Source organism: Bombus vosnesenskii, unplaced genomic scaffold (genome assembly GCF_011952255.1).
Source record: "Bombus vosnesenskii isolate JDL3184/JDL3185 unplaced genomic scaffold, Bvos_JDL3184-5_v1.1 scf7180000013368, whole genome shotgun sequence".
NCBI classification, from domain to species: Eukaryota; Metazoa; Arthropoda; class Insecta; order Hymenoptera; family Apidae; genus Bombus; species Bombus vosnesenskii.
In genome coordinates this window covers 225,373-243,426 of record NW_022883001.1, presented here as the reverse complement: position 1 = coordinate 243,426, position 18,054 = coordinate 225,373, and the positions used below count along the sequence as shown (strand labels likewise).

The 18,054-nt window shown below is 28.6% G+C and overlaps 2 protein-coding genes across 13 annotated transcripts in view; one reads left to right on the top strand and one right to left on the bottom strand.

Annotated features, from left to right (window-relative positions):
- Positions 1-11,184, top strand: part of LOC117237295 (myosin heavy chain, non-muscle) — a 28,480-nt gene extending 17,296 nt beyond the window's left edge. For 5 of the 12 annotated variants that reach the window (XM_033501090.1, XM_033501088.1, XM_033501084.1 and 2 more), the window contains 8 exons: positions 877-1,566; positions 1,834-2,480; positions 2,752-3,732; positions 3,878-4,741; positions 4,939-5,208; positions 5,524-5,538; positions 6,025-7,445; positions 8,549-11,184. In XM_033501090.1, the coding sequence (XP_033356981.1) occupies positions 877-1,566; positions 1,834-2,480; positions 2,752-3,732; positions 3,878-4,741; positions 4,939-5,208; positions 5,524-5,538; positions 6,025-7,445; positions 8,549-8,675 (5,015 nt within the window). In that variant the 3' untranslated portion in view covers positions 8,676-11,184. Of the gene's footprint in view, positions 1-306; positions 449-876; positions 1,567-1,833; positions 2,481-2,751; positions 3,733-3,877; positions 4,742-4,938; positions 5,209-5,523; positions 5,539-6,024; positions 7,446-7,802; positions 7,884-8,548 lie in introns of those variants that run through there. The other 7 variants (XM_033501089.1, XM_033501087.1, XM_033501086.1 and 4 more) reach the window with 5 other exon arrangements.
- Positions 11,185-12,052: 868 nt separating this feature from the next.
- Positions 12,053-17,001, bottom strand: LOC117237296 (26S proteasome non-ATPase regulatory subunit 10-like). The gene is made up of 4 exons (XM_033501094.1): positions 16,860-17,001; positions 16,693-16,791; positions 13,890-14,178; positions 12,053-13,600 (listed from the first exon to the last, which is right to left on the bottom strand). Exons 1-4 carry the CDS (start codon positions 16,959-16,961, stop codon positions 13,416-13,418), a joined length of 675 nt encoding a protein of 224 aa, XP_033356985.1. The 5' UTR covers positions 16,962-17,001; the 3' UTR covers positions 12,053-13,415.
- Between the last annotated feature and the right edge of the window lie 1,053 nt (positions 17,002-18,054).

The window sequence follows — 18,054 nt, the reverse complement described above, 5'->3', positions numbered from 1 at the left end:
TGCATTCAACATGCGTTTATATGTACTTGTCAGTGGCGTTTCACTATGAGTGTATCGTTCATTCTGTAAAGCTCAGCTGTACTCCGTTCATTGTGCACTTTGGAGCAACACTGCAGATGGAGGATGAAAATGACATATTTTGATGAATCATTTCTAGATTCTAATTCTAATTCTAGAATCTAATTTCTAGAAAAGGGAGAAATTGAAATAAAAAATTAATTTTGTAAATACAGATTTGAGTATATATTCAGGCTTTAAATTTTGATCTTTATTCGTTTACGAGTTCATCACGAGTTCAAGCACGAGTTAGCATAAGTTCAGAATAAATGCAATTATATGCAATTAAATATTTCATTCTCTATAAGTTCCAATAATACTGGATCTTGATTATACAAGATCATGGGACAAATAATTTGTCATGCTTATTGTTGTTAAAGAGCAAACTAAAGTATAGTAGAATTCCGTTTTTATGAACTTTATTTATTTCAACAAAATTGTAGTCAGTAGATTAAATACTCTTGTCAGTTTAGTGCACTTACTTGAGCATGAACTCTTTCTGTATGAGCAAAAAATCATAAGTAGAGAAAAGAATCAGTAGACTTCTATTATATCAATTTCAATGATATAAGTTATTCTGAGTGAATTCAAATTTTTGAGTTATTATATTCTGAGTTATTCAAAATGAATATATTTCAAAAAAAGGAAATACTAAATATTATCTATATTGTATGTTTCATTATAGTTAGAAAATAGTAGTTCATTAAGTTCATTAAAGATAATAAATAACAGTTATCTTCTCTTTTGTGCTCTACAATTATCCCTTTAATATATTTAAAAAAAGAACACAAAAATGATTCGATATTTAAAAAATTTCAGAGGAATTTATCTTGGAGGATCCGAAACACTATCCATTCCTTTCCAATGGCGCATTACCAGTTCCAGGAGTGGACGATTCAGCTGAGTTCTTCTCAACCGTGAAGTCCATGCATATCATGGGCATGACAAATGAAGATTTTTCTTCGATCTTTCGTATCGTGTCTGCGGTAATGTTATTTGGTTCTATGCAGTTCCGTCAAGAAAGGAATTCGGATCAAGCCACGTTACCAGACAATACTGTTGCTCAAAAAATTTCTCATTTACTCGGTTTGAGCGTAACAGAAATGACAAAAGCGTTTTTAAAACCAAGAATTAAAGTGGGTAGAGACTTCGTAACGAAAGCACAAACAAAAGAGCAAGTTGAATTTGCTGTAGAAGCAATTTCAAAAGCTTGCTATGAGAGAATGTTTAGGTGGCTTGTAAACCGAATCAACCGATCATTGGATCGGACAAAAAGACAAGGAGCAAGTTTTATCGGTATCTTAGATATGGCTGGTTTTGAAATATTCGAGTTGAACAGTTTCGAACAGTTATGCATTAATTATACTAACGAGAAGTTACAACAATTATTCAACCATACCATGTTCATTTTGGAACAAGAAGAATATCAAAGGGAAGGAATTGAATGGAAGTTTATTGATTTTGGATTAGATTTGCAACCAACTATTGATTTGATTGACAAACCGATGGGTATGTTCAAATTACTTAATGCTCCTTTTTAATGTAGCTTGTACATTTAATACATATCTACATTCCACATTTTCTTTCTGAAGTCAGTCGGTCGAAGTAACATGCTAGTAAATTTAAATAATACATTGTATACATTTTAATATTACTTTTTCAATGTTTTAAAATTAAATTACTTTTGTTTCTATTGGAAACTTTGTTATTTACAAATTATGTTTATTTATCGTCAATCCTTCTTCAATAACTTAAGCAAATTTTAATTTAAAACAGGCATCATGGCTTTACTGGATGAAGAATGTTGGTTCCCTAAAGCAACAGATAAAACATTTGTTGAAAAATTAGTAGGTGCACATAGTGTACATCCAAAATTCATGAAAACAGACTTCAGAGGTGTGGCAGATTTTGCTATCATACATTATGCTGGAAAAGTTGATTATTCAGCTGCCAAATGGTTAATGAAAAATATGGATCCTTTGAATGAAAATGTTGTTAGTCTTTTACAAAATTCACAAGATCCTTTCGTTTGTCATATTTGGAAAGACGCAGAAATTGTTGGAATGGCTCAGCAAGCATTAACTGATACACAATTTGGTGCAAGAACAAGAAAAGGCATGTTCAGAACAGTTTCTCAACTGTACAAAGAACAATTAGCAAAATTAATGGTTACTTTAAGAAACACAAATCCTAATTTTGTAAGATGCATCATACCAAATCATGAAAAGAAGGCTGGAAAAATTGATGCACCATTGGTACTAGATCAATTGAGATGTAATGGAGTTTTAGAAGGAATTCGAATTTGCCGACAAGGATTTCCAAATAGAATACCATTTCAAGAATTCAGACAAAGATACGAACTTCTAACACCAAATGCTATTCCTAAAGGGTTTATGGATGGAAAGAAAGCTTGTGAGAAAATGGTAAATGTAATCTTGTTTATATATTGCATTTTTTACTACGAATGAATATCACAATAATAATAATAATGATGATGGAATACAATATTCAATATTAATAAAATATTAAATTGGTAAAATATTGATTATATTGATTTAAAATTTATATATACATATATAAATCAATAATATATATATGTATTCATATACATAATATAATTTATTATTTGCTCTTAATTGTTCTAGAAATTTAAAACATATATGTATATGTAATTTCACAAAATCTATATTTCAGATTCAAGCTCTTGAACTTGACCCTAATCTTTATCGCGTTGGTCAATCAAAAATTTTCTTCCGTGCTGGAGTTTTGGCTCATCTTGAAGAAGAACGTGATTATAAAATTACTGACATAATTGTTAATTTCCAAGCATTCTGTCGTGGTTTTCTTGCTCGCAGAAATTATCAGAAACGTTTGCAACAGTTAAATGCTATTAGAATTATACAAAGAAATTGTGCTGCTTATTTAAAACTTAGAAATTGGCAATGGTGGCGTTTGTATACGAAGGTGAAACCACTTCTGGAAGTGACAAAACAAGAGGAAAAATTGACTCAAAAAGAAGATGAATTGAAACAAGTACGGGACAAGTTAGAAATGCAATTACATTCTGCACAAGAATATGAACGAAAATATCAACAAGCTATGGAAGAAAAAACTATGTTAGCAGAACAATTACAAGCTGAAGTCGAATTATGTGCAGAAGCAGAAGAAATGCGAGCGAGATTAGCTGCCAGAAAGCAAGAACTAGAAGAGATTCTTCATGATTTGGAAACAAGAATTGAAGAGGAAGAAGAAAGAAGTGCTGGATTGACTCAAGAAAAAAAGAAATTGCAATTAAATATAAGTGATCTTGAAGAGCAGTTAGAGGAGGAGGAAGCTGCTAGACAGAAATTACAATTGGAGAAAGTACAATGTGATGCAAAAATCAAAAAACTTGAGGAAGACCTTGCACTTTCTGAGGATACAAATCAAAAATTGTTGAAGGAGAAAAAGATCCTTGAAGAAAGAGCAAATGATTTATCTCAGACTCTTGCTGAGGAAGAAGAAAAAGCGAAGCACTTATCCAAATTAAAAGCAAAACATGAAGCAACGATTGCAGATCTTGAAGAAAGGTTGTTGAAAGATCATCAACAAAGACAGGAAGTAGATAGATCAAAACGGAAAATAGAAACTGAAGTATCAGATTTGAAGGAACAACTTGCAGAAAGGAAGACACAGGTATAGTGATTTTTATAAGTTCTGTTTTCCTATTTTCTGTCAATAAAAGCACATTAGAAAAAAGTAAGAATAATTTTAGTCTGAAGTAAGAAATATATTTTTAAGTAAATGTATAAAACAATAGTAATAATATAAATTTTTATAGGTAGAAGAACTTCAACTGCAACTTGGTAAACGTGAAGAAGAATTAAATCAAGTAATGGCAAAAATGGATGAAGAAGGAGCAGCTAAAGCTCAAGCTCAAAAGGCACTTCGTGAATTAGAGTCTCAATTGGCCGAACTTCAAGAAGACTTAGAAGCTGAAAAGGCTGCTAGGGGAAAAGCAGAAAAACTAAAACGAGACTTAAATGAGGAATTAGAAGCATTGAAAAATGAATTATTAGATTCTTTAGATACAACTGCTGCACAGCAAGAATTAAGAAGCAAACGAGAACAGGAATTAGCAACATTAAAGAAGAATTTAGAAGAAGAAACATCAATACATGAAGCAACATTGGCGGATATGCGTCATAAGCACACGCAGGAATTGACTGCTTTGAATGAACAAATGGATGCATTGAAGAAAACTAAAGCTGTTTTAGAAAAAGCAAAGGGAACGTTGGAGGCTGAAAATGCTGATTTAGCTACAGAACTTAGATCTGTTGGTGCGAGCAGGCAAGAATCAGATAGAAGAAGAAAACAGGCTGAACAACAACTTGCTGAAGTAAATGCAAAACTTGCAGAAGTGGAAAGAAACAGGCAGGAACTGATAGAAAGAGTAACAAAATTACAACAAGAATCGGAAAGTATTATGCAACAATTAGAGGCAGCAGAGTTGAAAGCTTCTGCAGCCTTGAAAGCTTCAGCAACTTGCGAATCTCAATTTACAGAACTTCAGCAACAACTTGAAGAGGAAACAAGACAAAAATTAGCTTTAAGTTCAAAATTGAGAGCGTTAGAAAGTGAAAAGGAAAGTCTGCATGATCAATTAGAAGAAGAAGAGGAGGCAAAGAGATGTTTAGATAAACAGGTGTGATTTCTAATTATTTAATTAACTGATGATTTAAAACTTTTTAAATGTAGGTGCACTTAACTAATTTTAATTGTAGTTGCTTATTATAAAGTTCGTTACTTTCAATATCTGGGTGTTAATCAAAAAAATTTTGTATGCTTTTAAAAAATCACAAAAATGAAACCTTCATTTATCAGCTTTGTTTTTTAAAATAGGTCATGGGCTTAACTGTACAATTGGCTGAAGCAAAGAAAAGAGTTGAGGAAGAAACTGAAGCTGCTACAGCATTGGAAGAAGCAAGAAAACGGTGCATGAAAGACATTGAAGCACTTCAAAGACAAGTTGAAGAACTACAAGCTGCTAATGATAAATTAGACAAATCAAAGAAAAAGATTCAAGCAGAATTAGAAGATAGTATCATTGAGCTCGAAGCGCAAAGAGCAAAGGTGCTGGAATTGGAGAAGAAACAGAAAAATTTCGATAAGGTAACTGTGGGTGCAGTTTTGATTATTAACTGGAAAAATATAAAATTAAAATTCTTAATTTATATTTAATTTAATACTAATAATTCTTAGTTTATATACAGTACAATAAATTCCAATTTATTAGTTTTATTAGTTAGTATTAGCAAATAAATTCTTAATATTCATATTATACTGATTATTTGTTTCTATTATTAACGATATCTGAATAATTAGATATATTCTTGTTCTATTATTCTATAACTAATTTTTATTCTTTAATTCTATATTAATTTGCAATTAATAGAATTGTTACTTCTTTTTAATTATTAACGATAGTTTGGGGAACTTTCTGTGAGTTTTTCAATTATCATTATTAATGATTCATAATATTTAATGTAGAAAATTTGGTATCCAATAACAATATAAAAATTATTTACACTGAACCATTTTTTATTTTTACGCAATATTGAATATCTTATGGACCATTTATGCACAAATTTTTAATCGGATATAATTATTTGTATATATTATCTAGTAATTCTATTTATAATTATATATCATGATATAATTTATTATAACATTATATGGCTTCAAAAGTTCCACTTCCACAAAGATGTTTATTAAAGCACAATGTGTAATCGTCAGTATGATTTTTTGCACGCTTCTTACAGATTATTCACGGTCTATAAGATGTTAATTACCAGTAATATAAATATCATTCATTTTTACGTTACATTTAGATATAATAAACATTTAATAAGTTTCAAAAGTAATAGTAGAATTAGTATGATCAATTTTAAAACTTCTCTTTCTCTTAGTATTATTATTATTTTTAAGGTGCTGGCTGAAGAAAAAGCGGTCTCTGAACAGTATGCAGAGCAACGTGATGCTGCCGAACGTGAGGCCCGTGAAAAAGAAACTCGTGTCTTATCCTTAACTCGAGAACTTGACGAAATGAATGAGAAAGTTGAAGAACTCGAACGAATTCGTCGAGGTCTCCAATCAGAATTGGACGAACTCGTAAACAATCAAGGAACAGCAGACAAAAATGTGCATGAACTAGAAAAAGCAAAACGTGCTCTTGAATCACAATTAGCGGAGCAACGTTCTCAAGTAGAAGAGCTCGAGGATGAGTTACAATTTACGGAAGATGCAAAGTTGCGTCTAGAAGTAAATATGCAAGCTCTAAGAGCCCAATTCGAGCGAGACTTGCAAGCTAAAGAAGAACAAGCTGAGGAGAAACGAAGAGGATTGGTGAAACAATTGCGCGATCTTGAAGCGGAATTAGAGGATGAAAGAAAACAAAGAGCTGCCGCTATTGCACAACGTAAAAAAATGGAAGCAGACTATAAAGATATTGAACAGCAATTGGAAATGCACAATAAGGTAAAAGAAGATGCACTGAAACAATTGAAAAAACTTCAAGCCCAAATAAAAGATTGCACTAGAGAAACTGAGGAAGCTAGAGCTGCCAGAGATGAACTTGCAGCAAGTGCTAAAGAAACTGAGAGAAAGGTAAAGAGTTTAGAAGCAGACTTGATGCAATTAACTGAAGATTATGCCAGCAGTGAACGCGCTAGAAGAGCTGCTGAGAACGAAAGAGACGAATTACAGGAAGAACTCAATAATAACGCTAATAAGGGTACATTAATGTTGGATGAAAAACGTAGATTAGAAGCTAGAATAGCAACATTGGAAGAAGAGTTAGAAGAAGAGCAATCAAATGGTGAACTGCTAATGGATAGAGCTAGAAAAGCGCAAATAACTATCGAACAACTAACAAATGATTTAACGACTGAGAGATCAACTACACAGAAATTGGAATCGCACAAATTGTTATTAGAAAGGCAAAATAAGGAGTTGAAGGCGAAACTCACAGAATTAGAAACTGCTCAAAGAGCAAAGACCAAAGCTACCATTCAACAATTAGAATCAAAGATTAATAATCTTGATGAACAATTAGAAACTGAAGCAAAAGAAAGATTTGCACAGCAGAAGATTAATAGAAAATTGGAGAAAAAGCTAAAGGAATTAAGTTTACAGCTAGAAGACGAAAGGAGAAATTCAGATCAATATAAAGAACAAGCAGAAAAAGTGAATGCTAGAATGAAAGCTTTGAAGAGACAGCTTGACGAAGCTGAAGAAGAAATTAGCAGGCATAAAGCAATGAAAAGGAAAGCGCAAAGAGAAATGGATGATATGCTTGAATCTCAAGAAGAGCTAACCAGAGAGGTTGCAAATCTTAAAAATAAATTAAGGTAAGTTTTAGTCGTTCAATTTTTTAAATACTTATATCTTTCGTTTTATTCGTTTTATATTTATAATAGAATAGAATTTAAATAGAATGTGAGGTGTTTACTCTCTGGCATTCATATAAACGTGAAATCAAATATAAATAAATATATATCGATTATATAAAAACCGTTTGATATTTATAAACAATAGTCAATTCTCTGCACTTGTTGCAAAATTTTATTATATAATTTATTTCTTATGAGAAAGATAAATATGTCAAGATATTTAATAGACAAAAGGTTCTAATTCTTTGCCTTTTATTTAAATTACTGAAAATTGGTTTGAAAATAAGAAATGACTATACATATTAAAATATTTAGGCGTCGAGGGAAAAAGAATAGTTCATACCCCACGTGAAAAAAGCGGAATTTCTTCAAGTCTCAAGCATTCCTCGAGTCTTGGTTAGTCTATAAATTAAATTACTTTTAATATCGAATCATGTCATTTATACATATGCATATAGTTTAGATATATTTTTGAACTATAAAATATTCAATTATATAGAATATTTCTTGCAAATATTTCAAATAATTTTCTCCTTTGTCTTGTTACTTCCTTTTTTCTCCATTATACTATGTGAGTTGTGACTATTACTACTTTCCATTTATTTATTTTATTAATTGTATATTATTTTGTAGTGCATCCTTACTTCCTGACTATTTGATTAATTTTATTAACGATTCTTTTATCCCAAAATCTATTTTCCCTCTTAAAGATATATCACTAATCTTATACGTGTGTATTACATATATAATTTTAGTTACATTCTCATTAACTTTACTTATTCGTTTTCTGTTTCTTTATGTAATTTCAAACATCTTCAAACATACTAAGAGACTTTAAAATAGTTGTTTTAAAATGCTTATCATATAATTTGTTATTACTTTGTTAGTTTTGCGTATATAATTGGTTGACTGGGAAAAGGGTATACCAAGCATCTGTAGATTGAAAAACGACATTTAATTTTGATAATTTAAAAATCGTTTTGTTTATTTTTATGAAACTATTCATCGTCCTTCTTAGATAGCAGGGTATTTGATTAAAACTGTATGAAATGTCTGCACAGACGAGGTGGTCCTCCAATAAGCCTTAGTTCGACGCGTCTGAAACGCGGCTCTGTTCAAACCGGTGGATCCGGCGACGATTCGACGACACAGGATGAAAGCATCGATGGTGAGGAAACTGTCAACTGAACAAGAAAACACACCACTTATTGAACCCTCACAACGCAGGAAACTCATAAAAATATCCAGGTCCAAGAAGTGTGTGCAAGATCCGTTTCGATCAAAGTTAAGTTCGAATCGGAGAACTCCTTTGTATGAGTTCAGAAGTCGATTCCAGTGCACCCAACGATGCCATTACACGAGGGCGGCGGCTTTCTTCTGTACATAAGAAACCCGACAGGGCCGATTAAGTAGTATTTTATCTCCGTTTCTTCCGGAACTCCACAGAAAATGACGAATTTTCTCTGGTCAACCTGATATGAGCGAGTCTTTCTTATATATTTTATAACAAGCTTATTAACATTTTTCAATGTTAATAAGCAAACAGCAAAAGAAGGTTGTACAAGTAAATTTAATCGACCTTTTTTTGCGATAAATTCAATGTGCAAAATATACGCTTACGAAATATGTATATTAATGCTATAATGCATTAACAGTACTTGAATGCCATACACACTTCATATTTGACATTCTTTCAATTATATCTTACAATGAAGATGTTCGTCATTTTTTTGGAAAATGCTACCACATAGTCGGGTAAGATTCAGACTAGAAATATATTATTGGGGCTGCATAATCGATAACGAATTAACACCGCATTTAGGCAGCATTAATATCTATTATAATTATATTATAGTTATTATTATTATTATTATTAATTATTATATTGCCGCAGTTTTTATTTTTATCGCGAAAAATATCGTAATATGTTACTTGTAATTATTTTTAATAATCAAGTCAATGGCGGACGATTCTAGCATCGTTCCGAAAGATGTGAGATTAATAGAATTTTCGAAAGGCTGAAACTTACTTTTTGTTAATCAAAGTGTTTAAAGAAACTGTTTTTTAAATAATATATTAACAGCATCGAATCAAACGAATAAAAAGTAAATTTAAAACTTCTGAAGAAAAATTGCTTTTATGTTTCACAGAAGTTTAAGGACAGTTCTAAAGGAAATTAAAGCAGATTGAAACGATCGAAAGCTAAAGAACGTCTAAGAAAACTTGCTTTTTTATGTCTAAATACCTTGCACAGAAAAAGATATCTTATTCGGATATCAAATTTCAAAGCGAAGAAAAGTAGTATTATTATTTTTAAGAAAAATTTTATTCTTTATGTTTCGGTCGAATGTGTTAATAATTGCTCTTCTTGATTTCTTTCAAATAATCATTGTATAGTCAATTTTTTTGTTTCCAACTCGTCTGACGGAACGAACTAGAAATCGACGATCGAGAATTATCAATTGGTACTTAGGGTCGATCGTAGATCGAGAACTTTTTCGTTTCGTATTATTCAATTTTAAATGCATCGAAAAGTCGATGTATGTTTTCATATCATTGTTTTACCATCTGCATGAACTTATAAATATCATACTAATAAACGTCAATTTTTTACAGCTATATATACATATTAAACTTTTTCAAACAGTTTCGAAGGACTACTTTACTTCTACCGGTAATGTTTTTAGGTAGAAAAGCAATGTTCTAATGAATTTCTTTATGCATTTAAAATTGAATCGTCGAAAATCACAAAACAAAATTTAAAAAAGAAAGAAGAGAAAGCCAGCAATGTTTTTATATATGCATTTTTTATGACATGTGCATTTCTCATGCATTAGAAAAAGCGCATTTTTAACCTCCTTTTGTAAAGATTTAAACAAAGAAAAGAATTTAAAGCAGGCAAACGACTTTATATGTACTTGCGATGTTCCCTGTTACCTTGAGATATTCATTATTTGATTACACAGATAAATATTCTTAAAGGTATTTACAACCCGGAATGAAAGATAAAAGGAGGTTAATGAGCGATCATATGTATTACACGTACATATGTATACGTATACAGAGTATCGTAAAGTATGGGGTATTTGGTAAACAAGTCTTATACCGAAAAAAATTATTATAAAAAAATTGAATGATACTACTTGATCAATTTATTTTCTACGGATTTACTTCATTCTTCAATTAAACATAAAAAAAGCTTAATAGATATGTATTTTTTGCGATAAAAGTACCTAATATATAACGTGTACTATCAATTTCGATATTGAAAACAACTAGATTACTTCGTAACCGATGCTGGAGCAAAAACAAAATATACTTTGTACAAAAATATTATTTCCTAAGTGCAACATACTTTATTGCATACTTTATATATATGTCCGGAATATTCTATTTTTTGATATGGCAAAGTGATTGGTGTCTGGACGAAACCGGCCTGTTTTTTACATTAAACAACTTTCTAGTGATTTTTTAGGCGGGCTTTTCAAATTCGCAATTGAACTGCCACTTCACACCATCGTGGACTATTTTCTCCACATAATGATGATGAATTAAATTTGAAAATCTTTTGATTAAATTAATAAACTTATACACATTTTCGACGAATTTACTTAATAAGAAATAAATTATAATTTCATACATAAAAAGAATCATTGTATTCAATTATATCTATTGAATAGAAATGTCGACGATGTGTGAGTAGAATACAAAAATGAAATGTAAAAGGATACATATACATATTTGTACTTTTTTTAGGTCTGGAAACATAGGTGAAAGCTCTGAACCTCAGGATCTTTTATAAAGTATAGAAAGCTTGAATACCGAACACTGAAACGTCGACAACCTTTTCATCAAATGCATTTCTTTTTGATGGAAATTTGGATGATTGTAAAAAATATACATCTTTAATTGTGCAAAATCACACCACAATAATAATAATTATTATTTTTATTATAAATAATAAATAGAGATATAACAAATAAATAATGTAAAAGGAATTCAATCAACATAACAATTATACTAAAATATCTCCAATATAGCCATAATAAAAATTTTGTTAATTTTTCCTTTATTTCCTTTTTCAATTATTGAAATGAATTTACAATACTTAGTAAAAACAGAATTTTATTTCTTATTCTTAATATACTCATATATACATATATATACATATATATATATATATATATATATCTTCTAAAAATACCAAATTTTCTGATATTCCGTTATCAAAGATGTTTAAGTAATACATTCAACATTTTGAAAAGAATTAATATTTCAAGATAACTCTTATTATCTTATTTGTTTCTAATTTGAGTGTAAATTTAATATAGAATTAGTAGGAGAAATTATAATATGTATATACTTTTTAAATTGAAAATTTGTTTATATCAAATTATTTATCTAAGATAACAAATTATTAAAAAAATTTATATATAAAAATAAACTAAAAACTCAATAACATATTTTTTATAAACCATCCAAAATTTCTCTGAAGGAAAAGGAAATCTAGACCATCTAATGTTATCTGTGAACTGCTGTGAATTTGTGTAAATAAGCACAGAAAATAATTTTCAACTGTGGTGCATTTTATTTAAGCAATTAACTTTGGAATTGGAAATGTTATCTCTATTTAAGAGTATGAATCCCAATGGGGTTGAAACAGATAAGTATGGAAAAAATAAATTAACTGGAAGAGTAAAAAATGGGAGACAGCGATAATAGGATTTGACCAGCTAAATAATGAATCTTTTTGATACATTTTATATAGGTATAAATCAAATATTAATAACACTTAAGTATGTTAAAGAGAAAGCATAATAAATGCTGAAAACTGAGAATAATAAGAAAGTGTTATGGTCAGTGATTTTCAATCTGTTATTTAATTAATGATTGGTATATTATTTCTTTATAATTTTATATTATTATTAGCATCCTTTTAAAAAACTGTAATTTAAAAAATTAGTTGAATTTCAGAGAAATTTGTTGATATAAGAGCATCGAATATTTAATTATGTAATATATTTGTTATTATTGCTTAATATATTTTTTAAATTAACATACATGAAAGATATGAAAAGAATGTTATAAACACACAAATTTTTGAATAATAGAATTTTTTTTAAGCTAGGAAACTAATTCTTTAAATTAATAGTTCTTTAAACTATTTACACATGATTTTGAAGTTTTATAATAATAAATGATTTTAATTTTGTGTAATATATAAAAAGCAAATGAGATTTATATATTATATATTAACATTATTGAGAAACGTTTGTTCCATTTAGTATCCATATTTTTACGAAGATGAAGACTTTTATAAGAAATATTCACCTTCGTTTGACTTTTTTTATTCAAATAAATATGTTAAATTATTTATATCAGATAGACAGCAGATGAAATAGTTTCAACGGTTTTAGATTAAATGATTTTGTTAAATTTTGTTTGCAAATTAATTAATACAATCTTATAAAATAGTTTCTAGTTATATGCCATATATTATTTTGAATATTGACATTTTGAACATTATCCCATATAAACAATTTGTTTTGATAACATTTTCATGTAGTATGGAAGAACGCTGTATCTTCAAGTTGAAGAAAACATTAATGTTATTTTCATTCATTTTGTATCTCTTACAACTATAAAAATTATTGTACATTGAGATGCTAACTATAATTAATGTAAGTTCTTGTTTTTCTTCCTCTTTTTGAATACTTGTTATTTAAAAACTATATAGGAATTCATTCATATATATCTCATATCTGTATTATCTTTAACATAACAAAATTATTTGTACGAATTTGTATGAATAAATTAACATAACACACCTTTCATATTATCAAATATTAAGTTTGCATTAACGCTAAAAAAACGCAGATTGAACATCACTGAGCCAATGACATTGATGCTTCATTTTATTATTAAAGGTCAATTTCCCTGTAGTTCTTTCAGTTGCCGTACTAATCCTGGACTTGCTAAATCCAGAGGCGTTTTCTTTTGTTTATTCATCAGTGTTGTGGTAGCACCATTTTTCACTAACAACTTAGCTTCATCAACACGATTTTCCTCGCATGCTAAATGTAATGCACTATTGCCATCAACATCTTTACTATCTAGAAAAAAAAGTTTCCTAGGTAAAATATATACATCATAGAACTAATATTTATAACTCATACAAATTATTATCTAATAATTCAAAAAATAAATTTAATTACATTTACTTAAAAACCACAACATCTAAATTGATGTTCAGAGAAATGTAGAATAATAATCTTCATAATTGTTAAGAAATTAAGCTGTTGAAAGCTTACTATTTTTAGATGAAAACATCTATTTAAAGATTATTAGAAAATTAGATGAAATAGGTATTGATTAAACAAAGATTTTAATATAAAAATCTACCGATATCTAAATTTCGTCCATATTCTATGAGAAGTTTCACAATAGCAATATTGCCCTTAGATGCGGCTCTATGTAGTGGTGTAGCACCACGTTTGTCGGTAATATTAATATAAGCATCTTTTTCTAGTAATGCAACACAAATAGATTTCCAATTTTTTGATGCCGCATATTGCAATGCTGAATGGCCTTCTTGAGTTTTGGCATTAACATTTGCACCTTCATTTAGTAAGGTATTAACAACTTTCTCACGACCAGCTGATGCTGCCAAAATTAATGGTGTCATATCCATCTAAACAACACAATTAAAATATTTAATTAATTTAACATGATGCAATTAAGGAGTAGATGATTCCTCATGTAAAAATGAGTTGATGCTAGGTGCTACCCTACAATATTTTTATAAGCCTTTGGACAACATTAGAACTTGAAAAACTAAAAATAAGTAGTAGTAAAAATAAGTAGTGTAGTTTTGAATAATATCTAGTTTTGAATGTTTCTAAACTATTACTTATGATATATTTGATATGAAATTGATTTTTTAGGTTTTCTTTTTGAAGTAAAATTACATTATCAATAGAGTTAGTAATTTATTCTAAATTGTTTATAAATACAAACAGGAACTAACAATAGTTAGATTAGATGAATAAAGAAAGCTGTATTTAACATATGTCAGCCTACCTTACAATTTTTTTTAAAGAGATAAGACGAATTTTATCTTATATTTTTAACTTTGCATGAAGAAACTTTTTTTTTAGTTATACTATAATTTCATGTATTTTCTATATAATACAAAATATTATATTCTATTATTACTATATTTTATGATATGAAGCGATATTTCATAAGTGAAATCATTGCTAAAATATTTGCTTACATTCCTAAATGTTAATTCAGACTAGATAATAATAATAGTCGCAAAATACTTATGTGGCAAATAATCTCTCATTTAAGGCCTAAGGTATAAAAGACAACAAATATTAGTCGTGCTTGTAGATTTTAAAGTATCAAATTTGCATCTGATGTCTCATGTATATACACATTGATATGTAGCATAAATTTTAATCTTTCAAATTGTATTCAGAGATCTTCTTATAATATCTTTTGAGTTATAAAATGAATCTTGCTATTAATTAAAATCTAAACAATCTAAATTCAAATAATGCCTAAAATATGTCCTCATCACAAAGGATTATATAAAAAGATAATATAAAGATCTAGAAATTGTATGACTGTTTTTATAAATATGTAATTACTTATTATTAACCATTTCATAGTGTATTACGTGAAAGATTCAGGCTAATTAAATGTAGTATTATACATTTCATGTCTTAAATATCATCATATATACATATGTACATAAAACAATTATTAATAGGTATTTATTTCTCATACTAAGTTGAAAATGTGCATTTTTTGTATCTAACATTAGAAAAGCAAGAAATCTTGATAATAAAAAAATAATTATTTTCTAAATCATTATCTCTTTGTACTTTTATTACATTATCAAAAGTTTAATATATAAAAATTTATTTCAAGGTATGCTATTCAAAACAGTGTTCTTCACAAATTTCAATTTAACAAAAAAAGTTACATATGGTAGACAAAATATTGACTTCATAAATAAGTTCAATGACCTAAAATTTATATCTTCTTCTTATGAAATAACTGTGGTGTAAACAAATATTATTTTACAAAATAGTACAAGATTAATATCTGCCAATTTTTGTTATTTTTCATAATAATATACATAATAATATACATGATCAATATCTGTTAATTTCTATCATTTTTCACTTTTCGAAAATACAATAACATATATCATAAATTACAAATTATGTATAGTAGTTTAGATTTATATAAATTGCGTATCACTAAAATTCACAGAAAAGAAGAGATAAAGGCAATTATAAATATAAAACAAGAGTATAAGCTTCATTACTTAACAGTGCAAATATTAATTTTAAACGACCAAAATTTTATTTCATAGAAACATATTTTTTTGTTTATATCGTTTTTAACCGTTTGAGCTCCAAGCAGCGCGATCGCGCTGTTTAGATTTTGTGTCGAAGAGTCCCATGCTGACGGTATTTTGTATCTCATTGTTATCTTCTCCATACTTTTAATTGAACAAAACTTGAAATATTTATAAACTAATAGTACGCATATATAATAATATAGATAAGTAATAAATATCACGAGCGCTATTGTGCCGCTTGTTTCTTTTCGCAATCGATTAAGACAAGCGCTATCGTGTTGTTCGGGATTTTTTCGCTCTATTTTTTCAATGACCCCTAGGATTCAAACGGTTAAATATGTTTTTATGTAATAAATCATAACATTAACACTTTATATATAAAAATAATATATATATGTTATTATATATATTATAAACTATATATTTATTGTATATACTAGGAAATAACATGTTCAATGAAATTGAAAACAATATTTTAGTTCCTATAAGATATCATATAATATCAAATTTAAACGACTTTAAAATGCTTTTCACATAGTAAGTTTAAGAAATCCCTCAACAATTCAACAGTTTAGTTTAGTTTATTACTTTTCTACTGAAAACAATTCAGTAGAAAATCTGCTTTAGGTAAATATTGCCTATTATATGTACTATTATATGTAACATACTAATAAGTAAATATATATCGTGGTTTATTTAGAAATAATAGATAGTTAAAATAAATGTTAGGTAACTCTCAATAAAACTAGTAAGATATAAGAAAGCATATTTTGCAGTTTACCATAAAATTATATGACAAATTACTTACTAATGGCTTATTTTACTTACATCATCAGTAGGATCTACCGGTACATCAAGAGATAATAAATATCTTACTAAGTCATCGTGTCCTCCAAGTGCTGCCCAATGTATTAACATTCGACTATTCTGAAGAAATAAATTTGGCTAATAACATAACCTTAAAAAATATTTCATATAAACAACGATGCACTTACACCATCTTTAGCTGTTTTTAATCTTTCATCTTCATTTAATAAATTTTTAACGTCTGTGGTTTTGCCGCGGTAGGCCATATCATATACCGAATTTTCAGACATTTTTGCTGTTTTCTATCTAGCATGTAGCACACGACTGATGTTTATATTTGATTTTAAGTATTAACAAAGAAGCAATGAGAGTCCTCCCATCCATTGCTTAGTTGTTTCACAATGCAGGTGCTGCACCATACAGCCAAGTGTTGTACCACATTAGTATGTATAAGAACCTATAAAATTAGGGTACAGACGAGATATGAGGATAGACCAATCATGCAATATATTTTTTTGGCCCGAAATCCTGAAACTCTAGAGCCCTACTACCATTGACTAAAAATAGGATATTCTTGTATTGCTGTATGCTCATCTATGTTATTACCATATTCGTGTCACTCCCAACATTACCAACAGAATACAAAACAGATTGTACCGCTTACTGTAGTAAGGATTACAAATTGTCACATGAACGATACCCACTTTAAAAAGATAAAAATCTACAAAATAATTTGCAATCTAAGATTATTTGGAACAACAGTAAGATACAGGCAAAGAGATAAGTAGGTTAAATTTCCAATTTTCTGGTTGTTTTTAATTAGTTTCCACAATTACTTTGTTTGCAATTAATTAACTAATCTCTTTCTCTTTGCTTGTTTTATTTCACAATAGTAGTTAGTTAATATAAGCTAGTATTAGATACAATGAAACATGAAAAAGGTAAAAGGAAACATTATAATTTAAACAAGTGCAATTTTTCTAATTCCAGTAATTGAAAACATCCAATAACACTCAATGTTTCAAAGAATGGAATTAGAACAAATCAATTACCAAATATATTAAATGTTATTCTAGATGTTTTACACAGCACAGGTTAGAAACTTAGAGCTATTGTTTCCAATCAAAATACAAGTAATTAAAGAATGACAAAAAGACGGGTTAATATTCAAAATCCTTATTTTATTAGAAATAAAAAAATTCACTTTTTATTCGATTATTTACATTTGCTTAAAACCGCCAAGAATAATTGTTATAGAATTTAGAACGAAATGAAGTTACAAGAGCATTTTACAAATTAACCGAAAAACAAAAAGCCAGGTGATTTTGATAAAATGAAATGTAAGCCCGAATTCCAAGTGTTCAACAAAAGAGTTTCTTTTAC